The following is a 14,654-nucleotide window of genomic DNA, read 5'->3' as shown; positions in this document are numbered from 1 at the left end:
AATGTCAAGTGCAGTGCTACCTCTACTTACGAAATTAATTGGTCCAGAAGTCATTTAATGATGGGAATTTTGTAGTAGAGCCGCTTTTTACATGTTAATAGCCTAATCTGTTCCAAGCCCCCCAAAATGTTCCTAAACCCTTTAAGTCAGGGGTTCACAAACTTTTTGGAGAACCAAATTTTCCAAGGACCTCATTCAAGATTCAAGTTTTAAGAACTGTATTGTCATATGCATAGTAATACTACACAATTGAGTTCTTATGAAAGTCACTTCCCTGAGCAGACTACATTCCATAATTGACCAAATAATAAAGAAGGCAATAAAACAAACACAAAATGTTTGTGCAAACAAAGCAAGAAAAACAAACAAACAAACAAAAGTGCCTCTTTTTATTCACCAACATATTCAATTTGACAACAAATATACATTATTTTCAGCTATACTGAAGTTTACAAAATAAAAATTACCAAACTGGACTTAAACTGGACACTCGACATAAAAAACTGGGTCAATTTCCCCCAAACAGGCTGCTGCCAAATATTTGACTAAACAATGTGACTAAATAATCAAGCTCTTTAATGATGACGTGAATTATGTAAATCTAGTTAACAAATTACAAAATTATTACATTTTTTATGGGGCCCGGCCGGGTTCAGCCCGAAGGGATGACGTGGGTCCCCCCTCACATGGGCTCACCACCTGTGTGAGGCGCCATAGGGGTCGGGTGCAAAGAGAGCTGGGCGGCAGCCAAAGGCAAGGACCTTGTCGCACCGATCCCCGGCTACAGAAGCTAGCTCTTGGGACATGGAATGTCACCTCTCTGGCGGGGAAAGAGCCTGAGCTGGTGTGCGAGGCTGCCTAGATAAAGTCGGACTCACCTCCACACACAGCTTGGGCTCTGGTACCAGTCCTCTCGGGAGTGGTTGGACTCTCTTCCACTCTGGAGTTGCACACGTTGAGAGGCGCAGAGCTGGTGTGGGCATTCTTGTTGCCCCCCAGCTCAGCGCCTGTACATTCGGGTTTACCCCAGTGGACGAGAGGGTAGCCTCCCTCCGCCTTCGGGTGGGGGCAAGGGTCCTGACTGTTGTTTGTGCCTATGCACCAAACAGCAGTTTAGAGTACCCACCCTTTTTGGAGTCCTTGGAGGGTGTGCTGGAGAGCGCTCCCTCCAGGGACTCCCTCGTTCTGCTGGGGGACTTCAATGCTCACGTGGGCAATGACAGTGAGACCTGGAAGGGTGTGATTGGAACGCCCCCCCCCCCCCCCCCCCCCCCCGATCTGAACCCGAGCGATGCGCTGTTATTAGACCTCTGTGCTCATCACGGATAATGAACACCATGTTCAAACATGGGCCATATGTGCACTTGGCACCAGGACACCCTAGGGCCGCAGTTCGATGATCGACTTTGTGGTTGTATCCTCGGATTTGCTGCCGCATGTTTTGGACACTCGGGTGAAGAGAGGGGCGGAGCTGTCAACTAATCACCACCTGGTGGTGTGTTGGCTCCGATGGTGGGGGAGGATGCCGGCCAGACCTGGCAGGCCCAAACGTATCGTGAGGGTCTGCTGGGCACGTCTGGCAGAGTCCCCTGTCAGAAGGAGTTTCAACTCCCACCTCTGGCAGAATTTATCCCACGTCCCGGGGGAGGCGGGGGTCATTAAGTCCGAGTGGACCATGTTTGGCGCCTCCATTGTTGAGATGGCTGATCGGAGTTGTGGCCGTAAGGTGGTCAGTGTCTGTCGTGGCGGCAAGGGGTGCTGTCGAGCTGTCGTCAAGAAGGAGTCCTATCGGGCCTTTTTGGCCTGTGGGACTCCAGAGGCAGCTGACAGGTACCGGCTTGCCAAGCAGAGAGCGGCTTCGGCGGTCGCCACGGCAAAAACTCAGGTGTGGTAGGAATTTGGTGAGGCCATGGAGAGCGACTTCCGGACGGCTTCGAAGAAATTCTGGTCCACTATCCGGCATCTCAGAGGGGGGAAGCAGTGCACCATTGACACTGTGTACAGTGGAGATGGGGTACTGCTCACCTCAACTCCGGACGTTGTGAATCGGTGGGCAGAATACTTCGAAGACCTCCTCAATCCCACCGACATATCTTCCTCTGAGGAAGCAGAGTCTTCGGGCACCGAGGTGCGCTCTCCCATCTTTGGGGCTGAAGTCACTGAGGTGGTCAAAAAACTCCTTGGTGGCAAGGGTGGATGAGATCCGCCCAGAGTTCCTGAAGGCTCTGGATGTTGTAGGGCTGTCTTGGCTGACACGCCTCTGCAACATCGCGTGGATGTCGGGGACAGTGCCCCTGGATTGGCAAACTGAGGTGGTGGTCCCCCTTTATAAAAAGGGGGACCGGAGGGTGTGTTCGAACTACAGGGGAATCACGCTCCTCAGCCTCCCCGGTAAGGTCTATTCAGGGGTGCTGGAGAGGAGGGTCCGTCGGGAGGTTGAGTCTCAGATTCAGGAGGAGCAGTGTGGTTTTCGTCCTGGCCATGGAACAGTGGACCAGCAATACACCCTTGGCAGGGTCCTCGAGGGTGCATGGGAGTTCGCCCAACCAGTCTACATGTGCTTTGTGGATTTGGAGAAGGCGTTCGACCGTGTCCCTCGGGGATCTCTGTGGGGGGTGCTTCGGGAGTATGGGGTACCGGACGCCCTGATACGGGCTGTTCGGTCCCTGTACGACCGATGTCAGAGCTTGGTCCGCATTTCCGGCAGTAAGTCGAATTCGTTTCCAGTGAGGGTTGGACTCCGTCAAGACTGCCCTTTGTCATCGATTCTGTTCATTACCTATGGACAGAATTTCTAGGCGCAGCCGAAGCATTGAGGGGGTCCGGTTTGGGAGCCTCAGCATTGCATCTTTGCTTTTTGCGGATGATGTGCTATTGGCTTCTTCAGGCCGTGACCTCCAACTCTCACTGGAGCGGTTTGCAGCCGAGTGTGAAGCTGCTGGGATGAAGATCAGCACCTCCAAATTTGAGACCATGGTCCCCAGTCGGAAAAGAGTGGAATGCCCTCTCCGGGTCGGGGATGAGGTCCTGCCCCAAGTGTAGGAGTTCAAGTATCTCGGGTTCTTGTTCACGAGTGTGGGTAGGATGGAGCGCGAGAATGACAGACGGATCGGTGCGGCGTCTGCTGTCATGTGGGCTCTGCACCGGTCTGTCGCGGTGAAGAGAGAGCTAAGCCAAAAGGCGAAGCACTCTGTTTACCACTCGATCTATGTTCCTGCCCTCACCTCACGAGCTGTGGGTCATGATCGAAAAGAACAAGATCCCAGAAACAAGCGGCCGAAATGAGTTTCCTCCGCAGGGTGTCCGGGTTCTCCCTTATGCCGTGTTCAGATGGAGTGCGAAGAGCATACGGTTTTGCATTGTAGTCAATGAAGTTCACGCGACGGACGCAAAGACGCGTCGAGCGACGCGACGGACACGATGAAGCGACGCGCGGCGCGTAGTTACGCATGATGCGAGAAGTTAAAAAAAAATTTAACTTTTTTTGCGTGTCGCGTCGCGTCAGCCAATCAGCTTTGGGAATGTTCAATGTTTCAAGCAGGGGGCAACAACGAATCATGGCGGCTGCTTTGCGGTCACCGGGAGCGATCCAACACGGCCAGCTGAGCTTTCAATACAAAACGGAGCCAAACAGGAGCACTCACCTGGCTTGTAGAAAGGCGCAAGGGAGAACTTGGGACAACTGGTATTTGCAGCGTTTGCTTCCTTTTTTTAACAGCTGTTGAACCGTACTTACTGTGCTAAGCTAATGATAGCGCAGCACTGACAGTACAGTATTTAGCACGGTATTGGCCACTTGATTGCGACATTGAAACTTTTTTTTTTTGGCAGACGAGTATTGCCGTGAAAGCGAGGGACGCGCAGTGTAAAAAAAGAATACTTAAGGTGCTGTCGGAGAAAATTTAGGCTCCCGGAAAAGTGAACGTTCTCAGTAATGCTCTCCTTTCCGGATCCACTATAAAGTGTACACCAAGCTTACTCCCCTCCCCTCGCGTGATACTGTTGCGTGAAAAGTGAACTTCATTTTCACCTCGCGACAAAACGCCTCGCGTAGAGCGTACACGACGCGCACCATCTGAATGCAGCATTAGAGATAGGGTGAGAAGCTCGGTCATCCAGGAGGGGCTCAGCTTCGAGCCGCTGCTCCTCCGCGTTGAGAGGAGCCAGCTGAGGTGGTTCGGGCATCTGGTTAGGATGCCCCCTGGACGCCTCCCCGGTGAGGTGTTTCGGGCATGTCCCACTGGAAGGAGGCCCCGGGGACGACCCAGGACGACCCAAGACACGCTGGAGGGACTATGTCTCTCGAGATTTTTTTTTTTTTTTTTAAATTAATAACCCAAGTTATTTCACGGACCCTCTGTAGTCAGGTCACGGACCTCACTTTGAGAACCACTGCTTTAAATAATATTAATAAATGATAAAAATGCATTAAAAATTGAAACAAATACATTTGAGAATTATATTAGTGCATGCTAATCGAAATATATAATGTAAATAATAATAATAATAAATAAAAACAAAAAAAAAACACTCCTAACCCATTTCAAAGAATCTTATTAATTGTGGCAGTTGACAATATGAATACAGTTCTTTTGTTTGCCTTGAGGTGGTGCTACTGCGTTACTGAAAAGTGCAGAAAGAGACCTTTTTAGGTTGTTTTATTTGTACGGTTTTATTTTACATTTCCAATTATCTTGGCATCATTTACAAGTTCACGGCAGCACTAATATTTATTTTTGGATCATATTGAGCGTGAAAATTTACTTCAATTTAGTTTGCAGTCATGCAAAGCCCACTAGCTAAACTGCTAACAACGCGCTAACGACGCACCAACGACGCACTAACGACGCGCCAACGACACGCTAACGACACTAACGTCAAACGCGACAGCCCAAAGTGATATGTCTACAAATGTGTTTTTAAGTGAATATGTACATTGTTAGCCATTGTTAATGTTTTATTTTATGTTTGTTAGTTGTACAGTGTAAATCTTTGGTGGGAAGTGTGGTGAACTGAATAAAGATGAAAAGTGCAAGACCACAGTAAAAATCGGTGCAAAAAAAACCTAGTGTCTCGTTAGTGGACAAGATCAGCTGGTATATTAATAAATGATAAAAATGCATCAAAAACTGTAACAAATAGACATTGAGAGTTGTGATGACATTAATTGGTGTCTTGTTCAAGCAAGCGCTGGTCTCTTGTCTCTCATTATTATACGCCAACAATGTCGCCTTTCATATCTTGAATGTTCTTTTGTAACTAGAGACAATATTTTTCCTGCACAGGCGTTTCGTAACCTGAATGTTTTGTAACAAGAAGCGTTCGTAAGAATAGGTATCACTGTATAAAAATGAACATTTGACATTTGAAGCCTATCTTGTGATAGCTAGCAACCACAATCAGATTCAACGTTACCTTTCTTGTTTGTTCCTTTTTTTTTTTTAATTTACATTTAAACATTGAATAGCAAGATTTGATCCAGAAGTTAGCTCCAAACTTTAGTTTTCCACTCAATCACAGTTAGCCGAGTTTCAACATTGTCTTCCAAGATTAGCTTGCGACGTAACATGTAGCGCACAATAATATGTTTGGTCCAGATTTATTGAGCTTGGCATTTTTCTGCAGGGGTCCCCAACCATTTTATCACCACGTACCACTTAAAGCAGGGGTGGGCAACTCCAGCCCTCGAGGGCCGGTGTCCTGCATGTTTTCCAGTTTTCTCTCCCTAACACACCTGATTTAAACCATTAGCTCATCAACAAGCTCTGCTGGAGCTTGAGAAGAATCCTAATCATTTGATTCAGGTGTGTTTGAGAGAGAAAACAGGAAAACATGCAGGACACCGGCCCCCGAGGCCTGGAGTTGCCCACCCCTGACTTAAAGCTTGAAATTTTTAAATGGTAAAATGGACTTTCACTTATATAGCGCTTTTCTACTTAGGGTACTCAAGCGCTTTACACTAACTAGTCATTTACCTCCTGATGACGCAGAATCAGGAGCAACTGGGGGTTCAGTGTCTTGCTCAAGGATACTTAGACATGGTCTTGCTGGTCGGGGGATCAAACCCACGGCCATTCGGCTGGGAGATGACCACTCTAAGCCAATTTGGCCCCCAATTTTTATGGTGGACCGGGGCTGCGACAGGTGCTACTCAGCTGAAGCCGCACCACTACAAAATGTAATATGACTAGCGGCCAGAGGCAGCGCCATAAAACTAAGATCAAGCAAATAAAGCACGAATAAACTGTTAAAGGGTATATAAATCAGTTCCAAAACATCATTATTTCAGATGCGGCCCAGTACCAGTTGTTCCACGTACCGGTTCCGGGCCACGAACCGGTGGTTAGGGATCTCCGTTCTAATGTTATGTCAAAACAGTTCAACTATTTTCTGTGTTCATCATTTGCAGCATATCATATGTTTATAATATGTTGAAATAATCACTTCTTGTTTATTTAGTTTTTAGAACAGATCGAAAAAGAAAACAATGCCGTGGTGATTTTTTTTTTTTTTTCACTGTGTCATAAACCCTGGGTGTCCTGGGATTTTTCACTGACCTGGTGATTTATTATCACCCAACTGAGGCTGACTTTGGAAGGGTCATAACGTCATCAAATATGAATATATTTTTATTTTCAATCTCCCAGCCCTTTGTTCAGTGGCATTAGCTCTCTTCGTACATTTTTGGGGGGGAACCTACAGCCCCTTCATGGAAAAAATTATAAAAAGTGTGATAATAGCAAAAGTAACTACGTTGTATATTTATATATTTATGAAATTGAAATAGTTTATATGTCTTGATTAGAGAATTAAGACTTTTGAAGACTTTTGGACCATGGGAGTCCAGGCCAAGCTAATCAATGAAGTCATTAAAAGGCTTGTAAAGGTTAGTCAAAGTTTGCCGCTTTCAGCAACCGCTGGTTTTGAGGTGTCAACACAAAAATTTATATCGCACCCAGTTCGTGAGTTGCCGTTGAAAGGATTCTTGCAAAAATCGGGGGCAATAGATGATAAAATATAAGGTTTTCAATATGTACAAAAATAACAACATTTCCATTTTTTATCGGCACTAAATGTGCCCGATATTTTACATGCGCAGGATGTACCTCTCAACCTCCCATTAGCAAGCATTTAGAAGAGACAGATAAGTGGCATATTGAAAGTTGTTCTGGTTTGACAATCTATGCAATATTTTATCCTACTACATAGTGTTTCCATTCAAATCAAAAACATCAAAAAACCCGTGTTAGGTCAAAATTTCCCTCCGGGGTTAAGCCACATCTCAGTTTATGTGTGAGTATCTTAGCGTTCTCATTTTTTGAGGGTCGTTATGAAAAAAAGAAGTTCAGACTGACCTCGGTGGCGAGAAGCAGCTCCTAATCATCCACGAACTTCAATGTTATTTGTTCCTGGGTGAAGACACCCCAAAGCCCCCCCCCCGCCCCCCCTTCGTACCGGCCTGTGCCATCCATTTCGTGGTGCCAACCGCAACAAGCCTCCTTTCACTCACGCATACACAGTGTTTGTTTGTGTGAAAGCATCTTAAAGGGGGCACACGGCATGAAGCATTCGATTCTCTATTTACAAACATTTGCTCGTATGTGTGTGTGTTTTCCCTGACTGGATCAAACTTTGATCACAAGGTCGCACCCAATTTTAGTTTGAAATCCAAATAGGTCCAGCCACATCGGGAGCAGTGCAAGACGAGACAGATACCGCAATCAACGCCTTGACATTGTTAGCTTAGAACTCCTGTGCACAACAGGCAGTATACTCCAAAAATCCCATTTACAGCTTAGCACGGCTAGCTAAGCAGTCCAATAATACAACCAAGACACAGCTTAACATTCAAACAATACAAATTCACATACAGTAGTTAGCTTAACATGCTGCACAATAAGGGCGCCACACTCAAATCAAACTGGCAAAAGGTTAGCATAGTCAACTGCGAATGACAACTCATACATTAACAATAACAATACATTAACATATGTAGCTTAGCGCTCCTTCAGCACTTCAAATATTACAGTCATCAGGTTATCATAGTTAGCTTAACATTCTAGCACAATAAGGACACCCCACTCCAACACTACTGGCATCAGGTTAACATGCTTAGGTTAGCATTATAATACCAGCAAAACATTAGCATAGGTTGCTTCGCATTCCCTCATGCACTATGGACATTGCATTCCAATAACCCTGGCACCAGGTTAGCATGGTTAGCTTACCATTATAATAAAGCCAACACAGTAGCATGTTAGCTTAGCATTCAAATAATACAGTCATCAGTTTGTCATAGTTAGCTTAACGTTCCTGCACTGCGCTCCAATAACCCTGGCACCAGGTTATCATGGTTAGCTTAGCAGTCTAATACAACCAACACATTAGCATAGGTTGCTTAGCATTCCCGCACACAACCGGTCAACACAAGTGTGGCAGCGCTGTTAGCTAAAAGTTCACTAGCGCTAACACTGCAGCTCTGCTTACCTTTCGCCATTGATATAGTTTACTACATATGCACAGTGAAGTAACAAAAAATGGCTGATCTTAGGAACTCGGGCTGGGATTGTGTAATGGGCCCAATTGTGTGTGTGTGTGTGTGTGTGTGTGTGTGTGTGTGTGTGTGTATACTGACTGCGTAAGGAGTTGCCGTCCTTGCTTCCAGCTCAGCTGATAGCTGCTGTTTACAGCTTCGTGCATATCTGTGTCAATGGCCTCATCTGGTGCACGCACGAATGCACACACACACAGCACACAAACACATACACACAGGATGTGAGAATTTGCGATGTTCCTTTTGTGCTTCATCATTGGCGCAATCATCACACAAGTGAGTTGAGAGTGCATTTCAAAGAGATGCTGTTAAAAACACACAAAATGTGTGAATGTGTGCGGCTCACCCGAATGAAAAGCAGGTGCTTTGACGTCTCTTTGGGTCAACTCTGTGCCAAATTTCAGCTTGTGATGTTTGGATCTGTAGACACACACACACATTATTAGTTTTCAAATCAAAGCCCATCAGAAAGTGTTTGCATATTTAACTCCTGGAGGGAGTTTTGACACAACTTTGACTTTTAGATGTTTTTGATGTGTGATATCAAAGGAAATGCATACCAAAAAAAAAAAAAAAACACACAACAGGGGGTGGAAATATTGCATGGATTGTCAAAACGTGGACTTTCAATATGGCGTCCCCTCTAAATGCTTTCAAACGAAAGGTCGAGATGTCATTTTTAGCCCATGTCGGGCTCTCTTACTGCCATTCAAAATTGGAATTATTGTCAAGTTTAGATATACAGTGGGCCCCCGGTGAATGAACCCCCTGTATTACGTATTTTTCATCTTACGACGTGGACCGCGGCATTTTTTTTGTCCCCCTCTTACGCACAAACCTTTCGTTTTACGAACCATCCAACATGCCAGTCAGTGTGTCCGCACTATTTTTTTCGCTTTGCTGCATCGACAAAAACAACTTTTCTTGCATGTCACGGAAATGCCGATATGCTATTGGTCGATTAAGGCAGTCACGGAGATGCCGATATGCTATTGGCCGGCGTCACGTCAATCACAGAAATGCCGATATGCTATTGGCCGAACGCCTTTATCTAGCTTGATGGCACGAGCTGGTCGGTGTGCTGTGAAGACTTTGCAAACTTTATCTGTTAGACATGGCTTCTAAAATTGCAAGTGGCGTTAAAGGAAGAAGTAAGAGGATGATGACAATAGAAACCAAGCAGGAGATAGTAAAAAAAATACGAAGGAGGCGCACGCATAGTTAACCTTGCTCGTGAGTATGGCCGTAACCGCTTGACAATCTTTTAAGGGCAAGACTTTCCTTGCCAGGGGACGGACCTCGGTCAACAACAAAATGGAGAGGCTTCTTCTATTATGGATTAAAGAGAAGGAAATCGCCGATGATATGTTCTCGATTAAAAAAAGTTTGTTTCTGCTCCCCTCCGCCTCCACCCACCACCAGCTCAAGTCACGTCGCCGCAAAGGTAAATGTCATTTTTCCTTTGTATATTTATGTTATTTAATTTAACTGTACAGTAGATTATGTTACTCATTTTTAATATGTGTATAAAGTCGTGATGTTTTTACCTAAGGTTTTTGCACGCGTTGCACGCATTCACTAATTAACATAGGTTTGGATTGCCCGTCATGCGGCAAATTCGAGTTACGAGCCTAGCCGCTGAACGGATTAAGGTCGTAACACACGTATTGAAAACCCAATGCTTTATCATGCATTTCCCCCGATTTTTGCATGAATCCTTTCATCAGCAACAGGCCAACAGGGTGCAAAAGAAACTTAAGTATTGGGACCCCAAAACCACCAGGGGCGCTAACAGACAGCTGAGTGGCTTAGTCTGATTCCCATCATGTAAAGTTCTTGCTATGCAATGTGGGACTTCTGGTTGACAAAAGGCTTTGATCCAAGAACTAAATGTTGAAAGGGAAGCTTTTATTTTGTTGCCTGGCAGCGTTTTATATCATGCAACACCTAACATTATATCTCATGTCATTAATTAAACAAATGTTACTACAATGTAAGTGTCATTTAATAAATGTTAAGGACATAATGAACTTCAATTCATTATTGACTTAATGACACATTTATTTAATTAACAATACTTGTAATTAATTACTGAAACATTTAATTGATTATTAACACTTTTATTTAATTACTGAATAGTTCAATTATTTAATGAATATTGGTACTTTCGGTCCTCCATACATACAGGGATCAATAGCGGAGATGGCACGGGTCCATCCCGAACGCAGTTACGCTCAAGCACTGAAGATGTCGCCCTTTAGCAAGAAACTACTCGAAAAGCATTAGCAATAATCTTAATGCATCAACAAAAATTCCCAATTTTGGTTGCTGAGATTTTTTATTTGTAAAGTATGAGCAGTCAAGTACAGTGGTACCTCGGTACTCGACCATAATCCGTTCTGAGGTGGTGGTCGAGCACCGATTTGTTCGAACACCGAAAGCAATTTTCCCATAAGAAATAATGGAAAGTATGTGTGCACAAGTAAATGTGCACAAGCAGTACATGATAAAGATAAAGATAAAGATAAATAAAGCATTATAAACCATTTTGTATAATTTACTTACGTTTTGGAGAGTGGTTGATGGCATACAGGAATGGATGTGGAGAGGACGGGAGGGAGTTACTCCTTCCATGATGACGCTAGCTAACTGCGACGCGAGGTCGGACACTCGTACACCACGTTCATATTTTGCTATAATTTCCTTCTTCGGTTCAATAGTGGTCCTCATTGTTTTCCTCTTTGCCTTCCCCTTATCACTGTCTTTCTTTGGACCCATTATTAAGGGCTAGAGCAACACGAAAAAGTTTAAATCCGGGAAGAAGTACTCGAACAAACGTCTTACTCCGCTGGCGGTCTGGGTTGATCTGGCGCTTACCCGCTGGGCGAGAAGGGCCGAGGAGCGCGTTCGTGTCGGCTCGGCTCGGCTCAGCTAGTCGAGAACCGAAAATCTGTTCGAGGTCCGATGCATTATCTACTTGAATTTTTTGGTCGAGCACCGATTTGGTCGAGTATAGAGGCGGTCGAGTACCGAGGTACCACTGTAATTAAATTCTTATGAATGTGATTGTAAGTAACTCAAAAGAAGTAATTCCGTCCATTATATTGGTACAATCGACTGATTAATCAAAATGGTATGATGCAAAAATGTTTTGCGTAGGACTAGATTTCGTGCTCCTCTCCGCCACCAACCTCTCCTGTTTGAGGGCGTACTCCAGCATCCCGATGCGTCTGAACAGGTCTTTCTTCAGGTTATCCTCGCCTCGTCGCTCTCCTTGGAGGAAGGCGATCTCAGCCTAGGACAATAACAAAACGTCTACATTGTTTGGACAACTTGGCACTCAAATGATCCAAACTGCAAACGTGAAAAAGTCTGGTTTGGCATCATGCCGTCAAAGAACCACATTCAAGTGCTTTCATTTTGGTGCCATCTCGGGACGGGCAAACTCTGTTGAGACCAGTCAGGGATGCTCGTTTAGACAAAAGTGTTGCAATAACGCCACTCCGCGGCATCTTGCAGTAAAGGAATTACATTGAAGTAAATTTTCATTTAATGTCATCCTGTGGCATCTTGGGGCCAGGAAACGATGTTGAAATGAGTTGATGAGTTTCATGAAGAGTGGTCCCTCGTTCATCGCGGGTGTTACGTTGTAAAAATAACCCGCGATAGGCCAAATCCGCGAAGTAGTCATCTTTATTTTTTTACAATTATAATACACGTTTTAAGGCTGTAAAAAACTGCACAATACACTTTAAACACTTGCTCAGATGGGAATTAACATTTGTTTCACATTTAAACACTCCCAAATTTCCAACCTTCATAGATTGGACACATAAGAAATAATAATAGTAATTGTTAATGATTGTAACTCGCATGTATTTCACAGATCATCTACCTTAACCAAATATCAACCAGTTTGACCATAATTCAACATTGAATTAACATCTTTATGTATGCGTATTCCCAGAATACACATACTTTTTTTTAACAGCGCATGTGTGTTCTGGGAATTCACATATGCTGTAAAAAAAAAAAAAAAGTAAAGTTGCAATTAAAACATTCAAAAAGTGAACCATGTTATAGCGAGGGACCAACAGTAGACAGAAATGGCGTACTGACACCCATACTGGGTGAGCTAAGGAACTTCATGCCGACAAAAATAGTGCACTAACGCTATCTGGTGGCATCTTGAAGTCAGGGGACTGCTGACACCAGTTGAGACGTTTCATTTAAACAAAAATAGTGTTTGGCTGCCATTTTGGCGCATGTGTAAACTGTTGGTTTTTAAAACTTTTATTCTGATACTTAAATCAATTCAATACAGATTGATTAACGAAAAGCATGAAAAAAAACAAAGAATATTTAATTGAAGGCCAGAATTTAGATTTGACCCTTAGTCTAATCTCTCTCTTTTTTTTTATAAGATTGATATTAAAACTGTTTGTGTCTTAACCCTTATTTGTAGATGAAGTCTATGCGCAATATCCGGTGTTAGTCCAGACATTGTCACAAGTTGAGAACAAAGGCAAAGACAAAGAACAAAAGGCAGGGAAAACAGTAAAGACGGTTTTTCGATGGGCAACCATTCCGTTTGAAAAGAGCGCGTAATCTTCTCTCCCGTAGTTTAAAGCAACCCTTTAAGCTCTGGCGTTGGTCTACCTGTGTTAATCACGTCCACTTTTGACTGAAAGTCCAGTTTTGAGAAATTTTTAAACTTAGATCTATAATCCTCTTCCATTTTGGCAGTCCGACGTCGCAAAATACAAAACCAACAGCGCTTGACTCGCCTGGTGCCTCTGCGTAGAAGAAGGCCGCAACAAGTACCCGTTTGCTCACATACGTCCTCTTCATTGCGGCAGAGAACTATCTGCCTCACCCTGTGCCCTTTCACTGCGGTTTTCCCATCAGCAAAACTAAATAGGTCACTAACAAACATTAAACTTTAAAGACACTAGCCAGACTGTGGAAAATCAGGTCAAAAAAACGTATCTGCAATATTGGCGACATGCAGATATACGGCAAGCAGCATGTGCCAGTTGCACGTAATCAACCCAGTTTGTGATTATTGCGCATTCAGAGATGAAGCTTGACTCGTTGCTGCCTCACCTCTCGTTTCATCCCCGTATTTGAACGGGAAATAGGCAAATTCAGCGATTTTAACGATACCAAATGTTTGAAAATAGTCTTACATAAAAATCAGTGGACAAATATTAATAGAAATGTAATGTTATAATTCTTTTTTTTTTTTTTACTTGTCAAGATGACCCTCACCTGCCTCCCCTGACCGCACGTCCCTGCCACATGCACATGCATAAAATTTCGGTGTGGAAGGGTGGTGGGGGCTGACGTTACTTGACGTTCCTCCTTGGGTTTCCGGTCGACACTGTCCGCGAAAAACGAGGGATCACTGCATTGATTCTTTGCATGACGTGCTTGCATGGGCAAGGAAAGAAAGAAATTGCATCTGTTTCACTGCTGAGAGGAGTAAAACGTGACCGTTTGACCTTCAAGCGATTGATGAGCTGAGATAGACTATTCGTCAATCGCCCTCTTGTACGCACTTTTATCTGTAACTTCCATCGCTATCTCGACAGAAAGGCGCAATCGGGTCAGGCAGAATGATTCGTATCCCAGGTACTTGGCAGCGTCAGCACCAGCCCAACTCGTTGTTGTTGTTCCCTTTCGAGTCCACCCACCGCAGGTACTGGCAGTGACCCAATAGGAGCGCTTGCTCGCCTCCACGGCGCCGGTTCGTCAAGCGACTCCGCCGCGCGTGACTGACGTCACGAGAGGGTACCTGCAGTTCGGAGCGCTCCGCGTCCCACTGGGCCCGAGCCATCTCGTAGCGGGCCCACTCACGCCGGATGAAGCGCAGGACGCCCGGGATGCTGTAGCGAGCCCGGGCCGCCTCGCCGTCACCGGGCCGCGGGGCTTGGGCGGCCCCGCCCCCGCCAGCCAAGCCGAGGAGCACCGCGGGGCCCGCCTGCTCGTCCATGGCCGGCCTCGCGGTTCGGCGGCCGCGGGGGGGTCCTGATTCCGTCCGTGCGCTGGCACTACCTCTTGCTTCCGAACTAAGGGAGACGTCGCCAAGCTAGCGAGC

At 45.1% G+C, this 14,654-nt stretch overlaps 1 protein-coding gene across 6 annotated transcripts in view; it reads right to left on the bottom strand.

The window, feature by feature from the left end:
- Nucleotides 1–14,654, bottom strand: part of LOC148420671 (striatin-like) — a 30,612-nt gene extending 15,958 nt beyond the window's left edge. For 3 of the 6 annotated variants that reach the window (XM_088418995.1, XM_088418996.1, XM_088418999.1), the window contains exons 1-4: nt 14,352–14,654; nt 11,746–11,849; nt 8,901–8,974; nt 8,636–8,720 (exon numbers count right to left, since the gene is read on the bottom strand). In XM_088418995.1, the coding sequence (XP_088275121.1) occupies nt 8,636–8,720; nt 8,901–8,974; nt 11,746–11,849; nt 14,352–14,549 (461 nt within the window). In that variant the 5' untranslated portion in view covers nt 14,550–14,654. Of the gene's footprint in view, nt 1–7,355; nt 7,430–8,635; nt 8,721–8,900; nt 8,975–11,745; nt 11,850–13,825; nt 14,084–14,115; nt 14,283–14,351 lie in introns of those variants that run through there. The other 3 variants (XM_088419000.1, XM_088418997.1, XM_088419001.1) reach the window with 3 other exon arrangements.

This window comes from Hippichthys cyanospilos, chromosome 7 (assembly GCF_059441005.1).
Source record: "Hippichthys cyanospilos isolate Australia breed blue-spotted pipefish chromosome 7, RoL_Hcya_1.0, whole genome shotgun sequence".
In the NCBI taxonomy this organism is placed as follows: Eukaryota; Metazoa; Chordata; class Actinopteri; order Syngnathiformes; family Syngnathidae; genus Hippichthys; species Hippichthys cyanospilos.
This window is presented reverse-complemented; position numbering and strand designations above follow the sequence as displayed.